This window comes from Vulpes vulpes, chromosome 10, assembly GCF_048418805.1.
Source record: "Vulpes vulpes isolate BD-2025 chromosome 10, VulVul3, whole genome shotgun sequence".
Classification (NCBI taxonomy): domain Eukaryota; kingdom Metazoa; phylum Chordata; class Mammalia; order Carnivora; family Canidae; genus Vulpes; species Vulpes vulpes.
Window position 1 is genome coordinate 86,312,095 of NC_132789.1, and position 20,215 is coordinate 86,332,309.

The 20,215-nt window shown below is 33.3% G+C and overlaps 1 protein-coding gene across 10 annotated transcripts in view; it reads right to left on the minus strand.

Moving 5' to 3' along the window:
* The window catches only part of LRBA (LPS responsive beige-like anchor protein), a 729,491-nt gene that overhangs the window by 496,751 nt on the left and 212,525 nt on the right, over nt 1-20,215 (minus strand). For all 10 annotated transcript variants that reach the window (XM_072724802.1, XM_072724799.1, XM_072724798.1 and 7 more), the window contains exon 34: nt 13,332-13,393. In XM_072724802.1, the coding sequence (XP_072580903.1) occupies nt 13,332-13,393 (62 nt within the window). The remainder of the gene's footprint in view (nt 1-13,331; nt 13,394-20,215) is intronic.

The window sequence follows — 20,215 nt, forward strand, 5'->3', positions numbered from 1 at the left end:
TTATGCAGTAGGGTAATATCTTCATTCTTAATTCTTTAACCTTATAAGACTCTTTAATAATGACTTTGCGTTTTCATTATATCTAAATTTTGATGGAAAGCTACCTCAAATCCTGGTCGTTTGGATGAATAAACAGACAACATGTAAAGAGAACCTGCCATTTTGTGATTAGGCTATGTAACTACAGTCTCTTGCTAAAATTTTATTCATTTATTGGACAAATATTTACTGAAAATTTATTTCATCAGAAATTAATCATATGAAATTCATATATATTAACTTCATTTTCTTTGAACCTCTTGGACCTCATTAAGTGCATACCAAAGTTCAATTCTATAAATGGCTCAATAATAATGTATGTAATACCATTAATATAATGTATATTATGACTCTGCTTTTAAGACTTTATGCTATATACTTGAATTTTATTATACAGCATAAACTACCACAATATCGACTAAAAATGTAATGTGATCCAGTCAATATAGAAAATAGCCATATAATCAACTAATATCAAAATGTTTGAATTTATCCTAAACTCAAGGTTAGTACTATATCATTAAAACAAGAAAAACAAAATACACACACACACATAGACAGAATCCTGGTTAAACTTAAAATATTCTAGAAAGAATGACCAACTTTTACTATCATCACTTCTGAAGATCTATCCCTTCAGAAACAACATGTAAAGTGGGAGTTACATCCAAATTTCCTACAAAGGAGAGAGAACAAATGACTTGAGATAATTTCTTCTAAATGAAGCAAAAATAATCACAATATTTCATGAAGAAAATAACTAATTTTGCATATCTAGTGATTTTCTTCAGTCACTGTGATTGGAGAAGCGAAAAACAAAAGCAGAGTACTAAAAGAGATACTTCCTGCATTATTCACTTTATTACCCGATGCAACAAAAAACGTCTTTCATATTGTATTTTATAAAAATCATCCACATGTTCTATGGCCACAAAGATGATTCTATTTTCAAATATGCTAATATTAGTTCCACTATACGTTCAACAATACACATGTGCACATGCTGACACACACATTTACTAAAGGACTTGACAGGCCTCCAGTAAAGAAAGCTAATTAAATTCAAACAACATTTACCACTATATAACTTCTTTCACAGAATACCCATTATTATCACACAGTACACAAACAGGGATTTGCTTTTACTAGAAATTTTGGATAATGAGAACGATCCAAACAAGTACCTGGCACCACAAATCCAACCAAGGAAAACTATAGGTACTGAAATTATAAAAATATAAATGGAACTCAAAAAACTTTCTGACTCCAAGTCATGGTCACCTAAAACGATCTACTCAAAAACAAATATATTGAGCACTAACTCCACTCCCTGTCCCTTTATTTTTGTGTCTCACTTCAAGTCTTTATAAATTTATATGTTGACTACAATTACTTGTCTCTCTCGTTTGATCATACTTTCTTTAAAAGGAGGGGTTTATCTTAAAAGCATATGATACATGTCTGCTAAATAAGAGAATATATACCCATAAGCAGGCATAGAGAGAAGGACCCAGATAAGATAAATTCACAGCTCTGCAGAAAAGTAAGCAGGAAGATGGTTGGGGAGGAGGACTCTAGGCTCACCATGTTCCATGAACACAGCTAGGTAAGTATCAAATCAACCTTAATACCCCAGAAATTGGGATCCCTGGGTGGTGCAGCGGTTTAGCGCCTGTCTTTGGCCCAGGGCGCGATCCTGGAGACCCGGGATCGAATCCCACGTCGGGCTCCCGGTGCATGGAGCCTGCTTCTCCCTCTGCCTGTGTCTCTGCCTCTCTCTCTCTCTCTCTATAACTATCATAAAAAAAAAAAAAATACCCCAGAAATTGACCTGAAGACTGACAGAACAAACTCTACAAACTAAAGGGAGAGAAGAGGCCACATGGAAGAAAGTAGGATGTGCAGAGGAATGGTTTAGGGGAGCAGAGGATCACAGCAACTGTGGAGAGAAAGTAGCCTCGGGCATGGAGAAAGGTGAGAAAGTGAAGCACACACAGGGAAATGCACAAGGAGAACACTTCCCCAAAGACACTGGCTTGGAAAATGAGAGGGGTTGAATTTCTAGAGATCCTACAACCAGTGGGGCTTAAAGCCTGAAGTTTTGAAAGTCAGCAGGCTTGGGTAGCAAAGAGCCCCAAGGGCACTGCCTTGCTCCTAGAGTGAAGTCAGGAAAACAACTTGGATATGAGGTACATACAAACAGGGATCTGAGAAACCCCTAGGGCACACAGTGGGGAGATTATTCACTCTTATCAGAAGTGTCCCCGAAAGGCAGCATTCACACATATGGCTCCTCAGGAACAACTGAGGTGGATGGCACCTTTTCCCTTCTCTGCTCCTCAGTAAACACAGTCACCTTCAGGGAGCAGCATAACCCCAACACTAGCTGCCTAACTTGCTTCCATCAAGCACTAGCGCCTAGCGGAACTGCCTGTCACACATGCCTCAATTCCAGCAAGACAGGCCCTCCCACAGAAAACCAGCACAAAGCCCTCACACCATGACTTCTGACCAGAGTTTCACAGGGTAAAAATTGCAATGGAGGTCTGATATGTCTTATTTCACAGGCAGGCCATAGGACACCTAGTTAAAACTCACCTTTCTCCAGGTCAGGCACCAAAAACACTGCCCACAGCAGGCAAGGAAAGCCCCTTTAGACAACTGGCTTGAAGGATAAAGAGAACACAACAGCAGTGCCCACGCAGCACACACAGGAGACACTTCCTGAAGTGTCAGGCTCTGAGTACTACATAACCTTTTTCATGAGCCATTACTTTCAGGAGCATAACATAAATGGCATTTCCAACCCAGAGAAGAAGGCAAAAGCTTATAAAAGATCCCAAAATGGAGGAATGTATCCCAAATGAAAGAACAAGATAAGGCCATGGCCAGAGATCTAAGCAAAACAAATTTCAGTGATATGTCTGATGGAGAACTTAAAGCAATGATCATAAAGAAACTCAATGGGCTTAAGAAAAGAAGACATCAGTGAGACTCTTAACCTAGAGATAAAAGAATTAAAAAAGAATTAGTCAGAAATGAAGAGTGTAATAAACAAGATCAGAAATAGACTTGATGCAATAAACATAAGGCTAAAGAAGCAGAGGAACAAATTAGTGACCTGGAAGACAAAGTAATAGAAAACAATGAAGCTGAAAAAAAGAGAGAATGAAGAATTATACAAAAGGAGAATAAACCTAGAGAACTCAGTGCCTCCATCAAACGTAGTAACATTCATATTATAGAAGTTATAGAAAAAGAGAGAAAAAAGGGGGCAGAAAATTTGAAGAAATAGCTGAAAATTTCCCTAATCTGTGAAATGAAACAGACATCCAGACCCAAGAGGTACAACGAACTCCCACCAAAATCAACAAAGCAGGCCAACACTAAGACATACTGTAATTAAATCTGCAAAATACAGTGACAAAGAAAAAAATCTTAAAAAGGCCCTTACTTACAAGGGAAATTCATAAGGCTGGCTGGAGATTTTTCACCTAAAATCTGATAAGCCAGAAGGGAGTGGCATGATATATACAATGTGCTAAATTGAAAAATCCGCAGCCAACAATACTCTACCTAGCAAGGAAATCATTTAGAATAGAAGGAGAAATAACAATTTTTCCAGACAAACAAAAATGAAAAGTTTGTGACCACTAAACCAGCATTGCAAAAAACATGAAAGCGGACTCTGAATGGAAAGGAGAGGCCAAAAGCAACACAATAAAGGCAAGAAACACAAGGCAGTACAAATGAGTACTTCTGCAAAAACCAGTAAAGGAACTCACACACACAAAAGGATATAAAAAATAGTAATATACCTAACATGTGGGAAAGAGATTAGAAAAGAATGGGTTCAAACTTGAACATCAATCAACCTAATATAGACTACTATTTGTTATATACAAACCTAATGGTGACCAGATATCAAAAGTCACTAACAGGGATGCCTGGGTAGCTCAGCAGTTGAGCGCCTGCCTTTGGCTCAGGGCGTGATCCCAGAGTCCAGGGATCAAGTCCCACATTGGGCTTCCTGCATGGAGCCTGCTTCTCTCTCTACCTACGTCTCTGCCTCTCTCTGTCTCTCGGTGTGTCTCTCATGAATAAATAAATAAAATATTTAAAATAAAAAAACAAAAGTCACTAATAAACATATAAATTATAAAGAAAAAGAAAAGAAATACACCACAAAAGAAAATCAGCAAAATACAAGAGAAAGACAAGAAAGGATCAAAGAGGGACGCCTGGGTAGCTCAATGATTGAGCATCTGCCTTTGGCTCAGGTCATGATCCTGAATTCCTAGAATCGAGTCCCTCATCAGGCTCCCCACAGTAAGTCTGCTTCTCCTTCTGCCTATGTCTCTGCCTTTCTCTGTCTCTCATGAATAAATAAAATCTTAAAAAAAAAAAAAAGGAATCAGAGAAAATCTCCAGAAACAACCACAAAACAATAAAATGGCAATACATACATATCTATCCATAATTACTTTGAATGCAAATGTACAAAATGCTCCAATCAAAACACTTAGGGTGTCAAGAATGGATAAAAACACAAGCCCTCTCTATGTGCTACCTAAAGAACCTCATTATAAACTTAAGGATACCTGCAGATTGAATGTGAGGGGATGGAAAAACATCTATCATGCAAATGAAGGTCAAAAGAAAGCAAAAACAGGCAACCCTGGGTGGCGCAGTGGTTTAGCGCCTGCCTTTGGCCCAGGGCGCGATCCTGGAGACTGGGTATCGAATCCCACGTCGGGCTCCCGGTGGATGGAGCCTGCTTCTCCCTCTGCCTATGTCTCTGCCTCTCTCTCTCTCTCTCTTTTTTGTGACTATCATAAAAAAATAAAAATTAAAAAAAAAAAAAGAAAGCAAGCAAAAACAAACAGACAAGCAAACAAACATGTATCGGAAAACCAGACTTTTAAAACAAATATTGTACAAGAGACCAAGAAGGGCACAATACTAAAGGGGACAATGTAACGAAGATATAACTAACAATTTTAACTATTTATGCTAAACTACCCAACATGAGATCACACATATAGAACATTTAATAATAAATATAAAGGAACTCATTGATAATAATACAATAATAGTAGAGGACATTAACACTCCACTTACATCAATGGATAGATCATCTAAACAGAAACACAGTAAGGAAACAATGGCTATGAATGACACATTAGACCAGATGGACTTAACAGACATATCCAGAACATTCCAAACTAAAACAGTACAATACACATTCCTTTCAAGTGCACATGGAACATTTTCCAAAATAGAACACATGTTAGATCACAAAATAAAACTCAATGTAAAAATGAAGTCAGATCACAAGGCTATGAAACTGGAAGTCAACCACAAGAAAAAAATCTGGAAAGGCCACAAATACATGGGAGATTAAGCAATATGCTACTAAAAACTGAATGGGTCAACAAGGGAAATCAAAGAGGAAATTTGAAAATACATGGAAACAAATACAAATGAAAACACAATGATCCAAAACTTTTGGGATGCATCAAAAGTGGTACCAAGAGGGAAGTATACAGCAATACAGGTCTACTTAAAGAAGCATGAAAAATATAAAACAAACAATTTACCTTACACCTACAGGAGCTAGAGAAAGAACAATGCCTAAAGCTGGCAGAAGGAAGGAAATAGTAAAGATTACAGCAGAAATAAATGATACAGAAACTAAAAAACAATAGAACAGATGAACTCAGGAGCTGGTGCCTTGAAAAAAAATCAATAAAATTAATAATCTCCTAGCCAGACTTACCAAAAAGAAAAGACAAAGAACCCAAATAAATAAAATCACGAATAAGAAAGGAGAAATAGCAATCAATACCACAGAAATACAAGCAACTGTATGAGATTATTAAAAACTATAAGCCAACAAATTAGACAACCTAGAAGAAATGGATAAATTCCTAAAAACATATAAATTACCAAAATTGAAACAAGAAGAAATAGAAAACTTGCACAGACCAATAATAGCCAGCAAAGAAATTGCATCAGTAATCAAAAAACTCCCAACAAACAAAAACCCAGATGTTAAAGGCAAATTCTACCAAATATTGAAAGGAGAATTAATGCCTATTCTTCTCAAACTATTCCAAAAACAATAGAAAAGGAAGGAAAATTAGCAAAATTCATTCTATGAGGCCAGCATTATGCCAATACTGATACCAGATAAAGACATCACTAAAAAAGGGAATTACAGGGCAACATCCTCCTAAAAACAGATATATAAATTCTTAATAAAATACTAGCAAACAACACCACACAATACATTAAAAAAATCACCATGATCAAGTAGGATTTATTTCTGGGTTGTGAGGGTAGTTGAGTATTTACAAATCAGTCAACATGATACATCACATTAATAAAAGAAAGAATAAAAACCATATGATCATTTCGATAGATGCAAAAAAAAAAAACGAAGTGCAACATCCATTCATGATAAAAACATTCAACAAAGTAGGGTTAGAGGGAACATATATCAACATAATAAAGGCCATAATAAAAAAAAACCACAGCTAATATCATATTCAATGGGGAAAAATTGAAAGCTTTTCCTCTACTGTGAGGAACGAGACGGGAATGTCTACTCTCATCACTTTTATTCAACATAGTACTGAAGTCCTAACCACTAGCAATCAGACAACAAGAAGAAATAAAAGGCATCCAAATCATCAAGGAAGAAATAGAATTTTCACTATTTGCAGATGGGATGATACTTTACATAGAAAACCCAAAAGACTCCACTAAAAAACTGCTAGCATTGATGCATGAATTCAGTAAAGTCACAGGATACAAAACCAACATACAGAAATCAATAATGAAGCAACAGAAAGGAAAATTAAGGACTCAACACCATTACAAATGCACCAAACACAATAAGATACCTAGGAATAAACCTAACCAAAGAGGTGAAAAACATAGATCTGAAAAATAAATAATACTGATGAAAGAAATTGAAGAAGACACAAAGAAAGAAAACAACAATCCATGCTCATAGATTGGAAGAAGAAATACTGTTAAAATGACTATACTACTCTAAACAATCTACAGACTTAATGCAATCCCTACTAAAATACCAATACCATTTTTCACGGAACTAGTACAAACAATACTAAAATATGCATGGAAACACAAAAGACCCCGAATAACCAAAGCAACCTTAAAAAATAAGAACAAAGCTGGAGCCATTAAAATTCCAGGCTTCAAGTTACATTACAAAGCTGTATCAAAACAGTATGGTACTGGCACAAAACCAGAGATCAATGAAACAGAATAGCAAACCCAGAGAACCCACAACTGTATGGTAAATTAAGCAGGAAAGAATATCCAATGGGAAAAAGAACAACAAAAGGTATTGAGAAAACCAGATAGCAATATGCAAAAGAATGAAACTACGCTGCTTTCTTACACACCATACAGAAAAATAAGTTCAAAACGGATTAAAGACCTAAACGTGAGACCTGAAACCAGAAAAATCTACAGGAGAATATAGGTATTAAGTTTTTTCACATTGACTTTAGCAACTTCTTTCTAGATATGTCTCCCGAGGCAAGGGAAACAAAAGTAAAAATAAACTACTGGGACATTTCATTAAAATAAAAAGCTTCTACACAGCAAAGGAAACAATCAACAAAACTAAAAGGCAACCTACAAAATGGTAAGAGATATTTGCAAATGACATAATCTGATAAAGGGTTGGTACCCAAAATAAAGAACTTATACAACTTGGGATGCCTGGGTGGCTCAGTGGTTGAGTGTCTGCCTTTGGCTCAGAGCGTGATCCCGGAGTCCCAGGACTGAGTCCCATATCAGGCTCCTTGCATGGAGCCTGCTTCTCCTGTCTCTTCCTCTCTCTCTCTCTGCCACTCTCCGTGTCTCTCGTAAGTAAATAAAATCTTAAAAAAAAACAAAAACAAAACAAAACCTTCTACAATTCAACACCCAAAAAATAAATGATCCAAATCAAAAAATGGGAAGACGTGGACAAACATCTCCCCAAAGACATATGGATGGCCAAAAAACACATGAAAAGATACTTAACACTCAAATCAAAACTACAATGAGGTATTACCTTACATCTTTTAAAATGGCTAAAATCAACAACATGAGAAACAAGTGTTCATGAGGATGTGGAGAAAAGGAAACCCTCCTGTACTGTTAGTGGCAGTGCGAATTGATGTAGCCACTCTGGAACACAGTAGGGAGGTTCCTCAAAAAATTAAAAATACAACTATCATATGATCCAGCAATTGCACTATTTGCCCAAAGAATACAAAAATATTTATTCAAAGGGATAAACACACTCCAGTGTTTATAGAAGCATCATATAGCCAAATTACAGAAACATCCCAAATGTCCATCATCTGATGAATGGATAAAGATGATGTAGTACGTGTGTGTGTGTGTGTGTGTGTGTGTGTGTATAAAATGGAATATTACTCCACCACAAAAAAAAAGAATGAAATCTTGCCATCTGCAACAATGTGGATGGAGCTAGATAGCATTGTGCTAAGCAAAATAAGTCAGAGAAAGACAAATACCATTTGATTTCACTCATATGTAGAATTTAAGAAAAAAAATGAGCAAAGGGGGAAAAGAGAGCAGGAGAGAGAAACAAAGTAAGAAACAGACTCTTAAATATAGAGAACAAACTGATGGCTACCAGAGAGGAGATAGGAGGGGATGGTTAAATAGGGGATGGGGATTCAGGAATGTACTTGTTGTGATGAGCATCCATGATGTATGGAAGCGTCCAATCACTGTATTGTACACCTGAAGCTAATTTTACACTGTATGCTAAGTAGAAGTTGAATAAAAAACTATAAAGATAAGTAAATAAATCAAGCTAGCAAAAAGCAAGCAAGCAAGCTCTGTGGAAGCTTTCCATCTCCAGAAAGACGACCATTTAGCTGGAAGCTGGATTATTTATCTATAAATATTTACTAAGCAGTCATCATGTGCCAGGGACTGTGCTAAGTACCAGGTATATTTGGTACTAACAAAACAGAAAGATATACTACCTTTATGGAACATTAGAGTACAGAGAGGGAGGCTGACAATAAAAAAGTAACAAGTGCCGCAGGTATACCTAAAATTGGTGGTACATTCTATAAAGAGTGCTAAAAAGAGGATAAACAAAAAGACACCAACTACAGAAATGATTATCTGAGAAGAGAACAATTAATAAGCTGAGTTCTGAATGATGAGAAGAAGCCAACAATTGGAGTCCCCAAATTTGAAGGAGGAAATTTTAGGGAAAGAAAAAGCCCATGCTAAGAGACAAAATTATGATGGCACATATGTGGGTAACTTTAAATTGTTCAGCATCATTTGAGAACCTATAAATTAGCTTGAGACTATAAAAACAATGTGGTAAGAAATGAGATCTAAGCAGTAAGTGAGGCCTAATAGTGAAGGACACTTTTATGCCATGGTAAAGAGTTGGTTTGCTTTCTTTCCCCTGCCCCACCTTGGTGTATGCCAATTATCTACTTTACTCAAAATATTCATCACAACTACAAAAAGAAAAAGTTCGCAAAATAAAAATAATAAATGTAATAAAAGTAACATGAACATCAAATGTTTAGAAGAGATAAACTAAAAAAAAAGAAGAAAGCTAGATTTAGAAAAAAAGAAATTATAGGAGACTAAGGATGAAAAAACATTTTACTACAAAGATTCAAGAAGAAAACCTCAAATGGCAAAAATCCAAACACAAAACTGACATAAAAGAATCATAAAAATGGCAACATCTGGTTCCTATTATAAATTTTAAATTGTAATTCAGGGGTATAGAAAGAAACACCTGAATCTAAAATGACCAAGCCTTCCATCATAACCTTCATGGAAAGAAAAAAAATGTCCAAAATAACAACAATCTACATATTTTGATTAAAAAACTTACAGAAAAAAAAAACTTACAGAAAAATCAGACTAATAGTATTTTAAGTTTTGCTGCTAATTAATTACTCAGACAGGATGCCAGGCCAGACTACATGGTGCTTCTAGTTTTCCTATATACTCTATGCATTTCTGATAAATGGGAAAAGAATAGATGACCTGGCAGAAGGCTCAGACAATAATATGTGATTTACAGGACATGAATGCAGCTACCATAAGATTTATCTGACAGCCCTCTCCGATAGTGGACTGTTGAGTATCCGATGGAATGATTTCTAGTCTAGAAAGTCTACTACTGAGTAGCCATACACATTATTTATTTATTAGATGTTTTGGGTTGAAACCATTTTTAAATGATGCACTTCACAATGCACAGTCATAAATTTAGCTTTAAACCCAAGAAGGGAGGTAGTGTTATTGGAATGTATGTCAGACTGAATTAGGATGAGCAAAGCAACGCTTTTATAAAGTGGCCTTGAATGCAATGTCAATTCTTTCAAGAATGATATTAATGTCAAATGAGCATGATACACTTTACACAATGCTAGAGTAATAGTATTTGAAATATTTAGCATTTTCTTTAAATTCATATAGATTTCTACAGGGTTTATACACATACACAACAAATACTATGTACAAGTAAGTTACATGCTTGTAAAAACCTAAATCTGAAGTATAATTGAGAGTTTGTTCAATTTTTTTTCCATGCATCAGTGAGTACACAGTTTCCTGAAGAATGTATACAATCTTATTTTAAAGAAGTAAAAAAAATTTAAATCCAGCTTTAAAGCTTAAGTAGCTCTTGAGTTACTTTACATGGGATTCAATATATGAATAAACCTAATTTAATAAATCTTCTGTATTTACTCAAAAATGTAATGCAGGGTATGTCAAGAAAGCATTTCAACTCTAAATAATAGGATTTTTGCCTTAACAATGTTAAAATGTAAATGAGATAAAAAATGAAATGAATGAGTGAATATTGAAAAATATAATCCTAGTTGAAGCTTCAAGAAAATATATAGTCATCTGTTTGGTCTTAATGACAGCAAACCAAATGTGATCATTTCCACATTTCTTAAAATTTAAGCTCTAATCTTTCTTTTGTAATAAAATGTGGCTAATTTAAACACCTTATTTAAAGGAATGTAAAAAGAAAGTTTTGAATGGATTCAAGGAAAATAATCAGAACATGGCTGATTGTCATGATATTAACACCAACTAATTTGTAAAGTCTTAAATCAAATTTGCAGATGTTAAGTTCATAAGCATATCCCATTATTTATGTGATTAAAAAGGAGTTTTTGACCTGATCTTTTGATCTTTGGCACTCAATCCTCTCCATCTCCCCTTAAAAAATTAATTAGAATTTTAGCAATAGGCTAGCTTTTCACTTCCCACCCTATCTCAGACTAAAAATAATTATCAATCAAACTCAAGTCATCCCCACCCAGTATCTGCAAAATGTCGACTTCAAATTCAATTTCATATCTCTTAAGCTTTCATGTAGAAAAAGACAGTTCACTTCTTAACAAAATAAATCACTTTTGTGATTGCCAATCTGACCTCTTTGAATTAGGAAAATTCAAAGTGAAAAATGTAATTATCACCCCGGAACAATCTGTATACATCTGGAGCTAATTCTGGCTTCATTTTTCACATCATTTTTCACACTGTGCTACATCTTATAGAGATGCCACGGAACTTTTGAAGAACTCATAAAAAATGGTAAGGACTTCAAATAACCAATAATGTATTTGATTCTATTCAAAGAAAAATCTTGAGAATATCTGACTTTTGCAACTTACTAAATGATCTTCAGATCCCATTTGATTGCATTAGTATTAAACAGCACTGTGACATAAATGACAAATAGGTACATTAAAACATGTCATTCTTCATCTTTTTAGCTTCTAATGTTCAACTATGTAATATACTATCTAAAACAGCTTTGATGTATCAAGAATATATTCTTCTAAACGAAAAAGTGGAATATTGCTATCAAAATTTACCTATAAAACAATTATGTCACTATAAACAATTTCATACTCTGTGAAGAAACACCCAAAACTAAACAAATGCTTCTTAAATGTAAGGATAATTTTATATTGATTTAAGAATGGCATATGGTTATTTTGATCCAAGAAATAAATAGGCAATTATTTCAAATCAGATTAGTTAATGAAAAATTTTCTTCACTAAGCTTTTCAAAGGAATGGAGTTTCCTAAAAGAGATAATTAAATTATAAAAATGTGATTCTTGCTAAATCTAAGAATAATAAGCTCCTTAGAAAAATAACTACTTCTCACAAGTTCATTATAAAAATCCATTAGGTGTAATCTCTAGAAGTAATTGTTCTTCTTGCATTTTATTGACAATGCATTGTATTGATTTTTCACACCTTCTATGATTCTTTAATTTGTATTCATGAAATGTCCGTCAGCACAGTCTAAATAAATTTGGCAATACAGGCACTAAAATGAATAAATCGATGCAAAGAAACATTAATTTTGCATTATCCTTATTCGTCAGGCAAGTAAACCACAAGAGTTGTAAATGAAGGTCAAAGGTTTTGAAATGGGTCAGAACCCTTGACCTCTAGACCAATACCCTTCCTATTAAAAAAGCCTATTTTAAAGTTTTAAGTAGGGGAATTTACTACCAGCAAGATATCATTTTTAAAAGACTACAAAGAAAACTCTCAATAAAAACATTCATTTGTTTAATTACAAAACAGAAAAGAAAAACCATCACAAGATATAGGATTTTTTATATAAGTTTTCTAAAAACCATTAAAGTTTAATCACCTGAGGTATAAAATTTCTCTGAACATTGAAAGCAATTTTGCTTTAGGAATTTATTTTTACTACATCTTATTATGATGGCTGCCATTTTTTTGTTGATGTTTTTCCAAATCTACTCTGCGTGTCAAAAATAATTAGCAATGACAAGAATTCAAAATTATTTATCACTCATTTTATAACCTCTACACAAAAGGGAAGTAAACCCATTATTCCTGGGGGACTCAGAGAAGCACTCCACAAGGTATAGAAATAAATCTGTTTCTATAACCTTAATATATGCAGCAAAGAAATTTAGCTACCTCAAGATCATTTGCTCTAGATATTTTTTAATGTGATTCTAAAAATCTGTTTCTCATTCATCTGTTTTCTCTCAGCACTCACTACAAAATTATCTATTATCAAAGATAAGTAGTGACGCTTTAGCAATACAAATAATTATTTTAAAACTGCAAACTCAAAATACTATTACAGCAAAAATTTCTACTAAAACAATTATAACTTCCTTGTAAAATAAATTCATGCAAGAATTTACTTTTAATCCAACATTTATTCTTGTTACTCACCTGAGAACACAGTAGCATAACCAATTCCACAACTGAACTACTAGACTTCATGCAAACCAGACCTATTTTAAAGAGAATTTAAAAGAAAAATTACAAAGTAAAAAAAATATGAAGGATCTGTTACACAACTTTATCCAAATTAGTTCTTAAAATAAAATTTAACATCTTCCTAATAACCAAACCCACACATATTTGATCAGATGAGTAAACAAGGTACTCTGTTAATTACTTTAAACTTGGTATCAAAAGTACCACAATTTTATTTGTAAACTATTTCATTTTGGTATTCAAACTACTAAAATATTAGAACTCTATATATAATGGCATATTTCACAATACTCAGAAATGTGCACAACATATGCCATATTGATCAATATCATCTACATTTGTTTTGGAGAGTTGATTGTTATACATGCAGAGAAGGGAAATGGCTCCCTGACCTTTGCTTTCTCCACCACACTCTCTCCCTTCAATCCTCTAGCTATCAATCAAGTTTCCATTTTGTTTCATGGCAGCAGACATCCCAAACACTCTTATTAGTACCTTGACCTGTGACCTCACACTAAACCTTAACAGAAGTGCAAGCATTCTCTGTTATATATTCTTGATTTCTTATAAATAAATTCATTTACATTTTTTCTTTTGTTTCCTTTGCATTCACCAAAAACACCTCAGGAACTTTCTTAGTTTTGGTTACCAACAAAATCTAAAAAAGTTCAAAGAACATTTCATAACCAGTATGTTATCCCCATAATTAAAAGCACTAAATTACATTACTAATAATCAGAAAAATTATAATTTTGCATTCTATATTCTTCTAAGCAAACACAAGTTTAGAATTCAGGTGAAACAACTAAAAGAATTCCTGGTGGCCCCTTACATACCCTACAGAATTATCTTCTTTCTTTCTTTCTTCCCATTAAAACTTTCACAGGCATCCCATTCCATCCTATTTCCTTTCTTTAAAGTTCTAGCTCTGTAGTTCTTTTCCTTACCTCTTTTAATCATGATGCCTCATACCTACTGATGGCATACAATCCTATGTGCTAGCCTTATAAATAGCATTCATGTTAAATAGGTTGTTCCCACCTTCACTTTTTAGAAAGGAATCATTTTTCTCCATGTCTGAAAAAATGTACAACACGGAAATAATGATGGTAATAGTGTCAACACCAGCATTAAAACTAGCTAAGAATGTCTATGTGTTGTATTAAGAAAGCAGGTCATTGGGATGCCTGCATGGCTCAGTGGTTGTGTGTCTGCCTTTGGCTCAGGGCGTGATCCTGGGGACCTGGGATCAAGTCCCTCATTGGGCTCTCTATGGGTAACCTGCTTCTCTATCTATGTCTCTGCCTCTCTCTGTGTCTCTCTTGAATAAATAAATAAAATCTTTTTTTAAAAAAAACTCATTAACTAAATTATGGTTTCTGTAGAGCTGAAATGAGCATAAGCTCTACAGTCTAATAACAAGGCCAAAAGGAAGAACACAGCAATAGTCCATCTCATTGCTGGTTTAGCCCTCTACTGGTAGGAAACCTTGTTGCTTTTCATAAAATGTAAACAACTAGGAAGTTCCTTATACTTTCAACTTCAAAAGCTCCTACTTCCAAAAAGCAAATTCAGATCTATCTACACTTAGGTCATTATTCCTAACTGCTTTATTCTAGAGAAACCAGAATTCCTAGCAACTTTCCTTTAATGACAAAACATTTGGGCTCTGATCTGGTTCAGCCTTTTTTACACACTCAGAAAAAGAACAATAATGACCAAATAAAGGCCTTGGACCATCCAAAGGTAGAATTCAATGATCAATGAGTTGAGTGTTCAATGACAGTAAAATGAATAACATTTCACAGTTTGATTAGAACAATTCATGTGTTATTTTTGTTTTGTTTTGTTTTGTTTTGTTTTGGAGTGGGGTTTGGTAGATTTGCAAAGATGGGGAAGAGGGCCAAGGTGAGTGGTATATTAAATTTTAAATGAGAAAGGGCTTTAGAAGACAGAAAAGACCTTATAAAAGATGTCTAATAACAAGCTCTCTGTATAAAAGGTATTAACACTGTAAACAAAAATATATAACCTCGGGAACAAATCAACAAGAAATATCACCAATAAAGGACATGGTATCAGGCTGCACACACAACATAATTATCTCTCTCTCTCTTTCTCTCTCTTTGCCTTTGGGTGACACTGGATGCATGTATGGAAAAGGAAAAATGAATTTTAAACCAGTAAATCTTCAGATTTACATTCAGACTCTAAGAATTATTTGAAGGTAGGCCCTAAAACAACACTTAGAATGAAGCTCTAAGTTGCTGAAGTTTTAATTTTCATTTATACACCACATATCCTATTATTGCCCCAGTTAAAGAGAAAGTAAACAAGGTACTGTTTGTAGGCTCAGAGATCTGATTAGGCTCATAATCTAACTTCCTTAAAAAGCTCTCAGAATAATGGTAAGATGCATTTTGCTTGGTTTAAATTTTGGTTCATTTTTCAAAGACAGGCAATTTTAGTCTCTTCAAAAAAGATAAACTCAGGATACCAAAACCAAGAGTTTTATACTCTTCTGGAATTTCATGACCAAAGACAACTATAATTTCTTCACCAAAGACTATTTATCCCACCTCCATTACCATTTCTTTTCCTTATTGCTAAACTCAAAAATATTAAATGACTTACCAGATATTAAGCTAGCAATGTAACATCTGAACCCATTGATCTACCTAAACTTTCAAGTAGACAATGAAAAACAGTCACAACCATTCGCCATATGAAATGTAAGAAGCTTTTTAAAATATATATATTTTTAAGACAAGTTAATTTACATAAAAAGGCATGATGATAAACCTTATTAGAAGTTTTAATAAGAAAATAAGCACAATAAACTCAAATTCTAATTCTCTATTTTTCTGGTTTTAAAGGTATTTGTATATATCCTCTATGAGCAATGCCCTGTGGATATAATCAACTTCTTCATCAATCTATAAACATAATACCCACTTTATAAATACTAACTCCAAATTTCAAATAAACTTCCAATAGGTTCTAGCTTATCATTAATTCTGGTCCTTTTTCTTAAACTTACATCATCAAATATAGTACTTTGCAAAAGATGAATCATTCAAAATTTTGTAGAAAAGGCAGCCATCTTCTTTGATCCAGAATTATAAAATATATTCTTCTTTTGACTTTCAAACACCATTTAGAATGAGAAATCCACTGAACTTTTTCATTTCTACATGAGCCTTTCCTTCCAATCATTTTCACATAACACACCTGCCTTTTTTATTCACTTAGAAACCATACCAAATAAATTGTGGTCACTATGAAAACCAAAGAAGAACACTGTCACTTGCCTTTTTAGCAAAATAAGATGTTCCATGTTCTTGTCAGAAAACATTGCATAATTTTTTTTAGAATGAAGTCCTTTCTATTAATGACATGCTAAGAAAACCAATTTCCTTTTTGTCCACAGAAATATATTGTGCACTAATGAATTCTTGAGTTTGATAAAATTTATGAGAGCTGCTCTCTGTCTCTTTAAATTCATCCTCAGATGGCCTAATAATTGTAAAATGTCTTCTTCTGTCAATTTATTTTATCATTAAAGGTAGAAAATAAACAATTCTGAATTCTTAATTAAGTTCAATGAAAGCTGAAAATAAGACCACAAAGATAGTGTCCACAGATTCCTTGTACACTGATATTTCTCAATCTTTCTTTCATTATTGCTCCCCACTAGGAAGCCATTTCAGATCATTTTCTTCTTAATTGCACCCCCATGAAATTTTAATACTAACAAATATACTGTATAGATGTACTGGGGCCCATTGGAGGATCAGAAACCACATAATACCTAAAATGTTTCTGCCCTCCCCAAATACCAGTTCCTGTTCCCACTGAGAAAATGGAATTTCTATCTTCTTAAAATATGATCCAGTATTTTGGGAAATGTGGTAAAAACTGAGGGTGATCCAAGAGTGATGATTTGTTTTCTTATTATACCATAATTCTAGGGGCAATTCCACTATTCTTGTTTTCTCATTATTTTAGTCCTTACATAGTTGGAATAACTGATGAATAATGGTGAAATAGCAAAATGTTTTAAGGTATAGGAACATAAGATCATGAAAACCCCATAATGAAGTCTAGATTTGTAAAAATGTGTACAATGAACTTACACATGGTAATTGCAAGACAGAATAAATTTTACTTTTTTAAGTAATTTTCTCTTTGTTTTTGAAAGTCCTCTTTAAAAAAACATAAGTAATAAAATATCAATCCTTACAAAGGGTTGAAAAAGGAAGTTAATATCACTAAAATTGAGATAATCAGAAAATACATGATTTTAGGCAAGATACAATATGAAGTTACCTCTAATTAAACTTCTTTTTTAAAAGAATGAATGAATGAATGAATGAACGAATTTATTTATTTGTTTATCAGAGAGTACACAGGTAAGCAGGGGGGACAGTAGGCAGAGGAAGAAGAAGGCTCCCCACCAAGCAAGAAGCCCGATTTGGTACTTGAACCCAGGACCCAGAGATCATGACCTGAGTTGAAGGCAGACATACAACGGACTGAGCCACTCAGGCTTCTCTCTAATTATACTTTTAAATCTAATCTCAAGCCACCAGAAGATAAATGGGACAGAGAAACCATTAAATGACATCATCAGGAAAAAAATGACTACAGAGTGCCAAAATATGTAATATTCTACAGAACCAACCAGATTTCTTCAACAAGCCAATGAAAACCGAGGAAAAATATAGTAAAACTGTTTCATATTAGTAAAGAGTTAAAACACATAACCAAATGCAATAAATTGATTTTGTTTGTACCTCAATTAGAAGAAAATTATTTATAAAAAGACATCTAAATAAAGATGAACATGAACTGAGTATTATATGACATAGAACTATTACCAATATTAGGTATAATCACAGCAATTGTGATCAAGTAAGAAAATATCCTTTTTAAAATGAATTTTTAATATTTTAAGGGTAAAACAACATAATGTCTAGAATTATTTTTAAGTACTAAAGCAAAATAAAGGGAGGTAGATATAACAAACGATTATAAGCAAAACAAGATGGTTTGGGAGTTGGTAATAATTTTATGGTTATTTCATTTTCTACTTTGTAAATATCTAACATATTTAAAATTTTTTAAATAAAAAATCAAAAAAAAAATCAAAAAAATAAATAAATAAATAAATAAATAAAAAATCATTTAAAAAATGTAAAAGTAATAAATTTCCAGCATCTGGTCATACAGCCAGTGACTGACAAAGGCAAGATTACAGCCAAAGTCTCCAGTCTTTAAGTATAGTGCTTTTTATACAGTACCATGCTGCAAACACTTCTACTCAAAACTTTATTTTACAATGCACAAAAACCACTATCCAAAACATTCCTTACGACTTAAAATACATATATAAGACACATAAAAGTAGATTTTTTGCAAATTTTATGAATACAGCCCAATGAGCAGGCACCGCACAGGTTTACAGATAAGAGTGAATCAAGAGTGAATCAACTTTGTTATCAGTCTACCGGAATTTACCAGTAAGAAATTGAATCTAATTAAATTTTATTCAAGGATCTTGAATTGGCAGTTTAGTACTTCTGAGTATCTAAGGTGATCCTATATTGTTGAATCTATCATAAAAACTCAAAGACTAACTAAAAAGAAACTGTCTTGCTACACCGAAAGGCTATTATTCATAATGATACACCTAATGATAACGGGTGATACCCAATGGGTGATATCATTACACCTGATGTAATGATAATGATTACACCTAAAATAATGCTAATCATTGCATTATTTTATAGTAATGCAATGTAGTTTATAAGCTATCATTCCACTTTAAAAAGTAAGCATTTAACATGTGAAGTATAAATTCATCTGAAAGGAGAAGTCCTTAAATTTTTTCAATTCATTATCTTTCAAATTTTGTAACTTTATTAGATCAATAGTCCAGCATGGCTAAATAAATTATATCCTTCAGGAGATAAAGTAAATTTCTACCTGAAATTAATTAAATATTTCTAAAACCTGAACTTTTACAAATAAATTCAATGCTACTTCTTCCCTCTATGGAAATGAGATCACTCATCACCAACTCCATATATATCTACAGCCAGATAATAATGAAATTCCTATTTCAGCTAAATCTTATTACTTACAAAGTGCTGATATCCCCTAATTAATGCTAAGATACAGATATCTTAAACTATTAAACTACTTCTACCTTGCATTTCCATATTCTTATTTCTACAAAAAGAATGTTTTTTTACAACTTTTAAGAAATTTCTCAAGAGATAATCTAGTGACTGTTACTTAATAACCTAACACTGTAAATTGTTATTTAGAGAAACCAGAGTACAGATAATTACATTTTCCATGATTTTTCAGCTTTAGGGGAATCAAAATGTTTTATCCTAGACCATCAATCATGGACACAACAAGCCAGATTTAGCAAACATTTAGTCCAACACTTTTAAATAAAAAAATAAAAATAAATTATATATTATCATAAAAAATAAAAATAAATTATATATTGTCACTAATGAAAGTCCTCTAGCTTATCCTTTAAAAATTCTTTATAAAGATGAAGATTGCTAATTTGAAGTCAGTCTATTTAACTTTTAAACAGAATTATTTGAAAAGCTATTCTCTGATGAACTGATATCTGCTCTCAGAAACAGTACTTGGTTAAGTTACCCATTCTAATACTAGAAAACATTCACTACAGGCCAAGTGCCCCATATTAAAACAAAACAAAACAAAACAAAGTCCCAAAATTTCTCATTCATGCCATAAACAGCATGGTTTCCAATCCACTCAGGAACCAACTCTGCATGCTATCTAGTTTG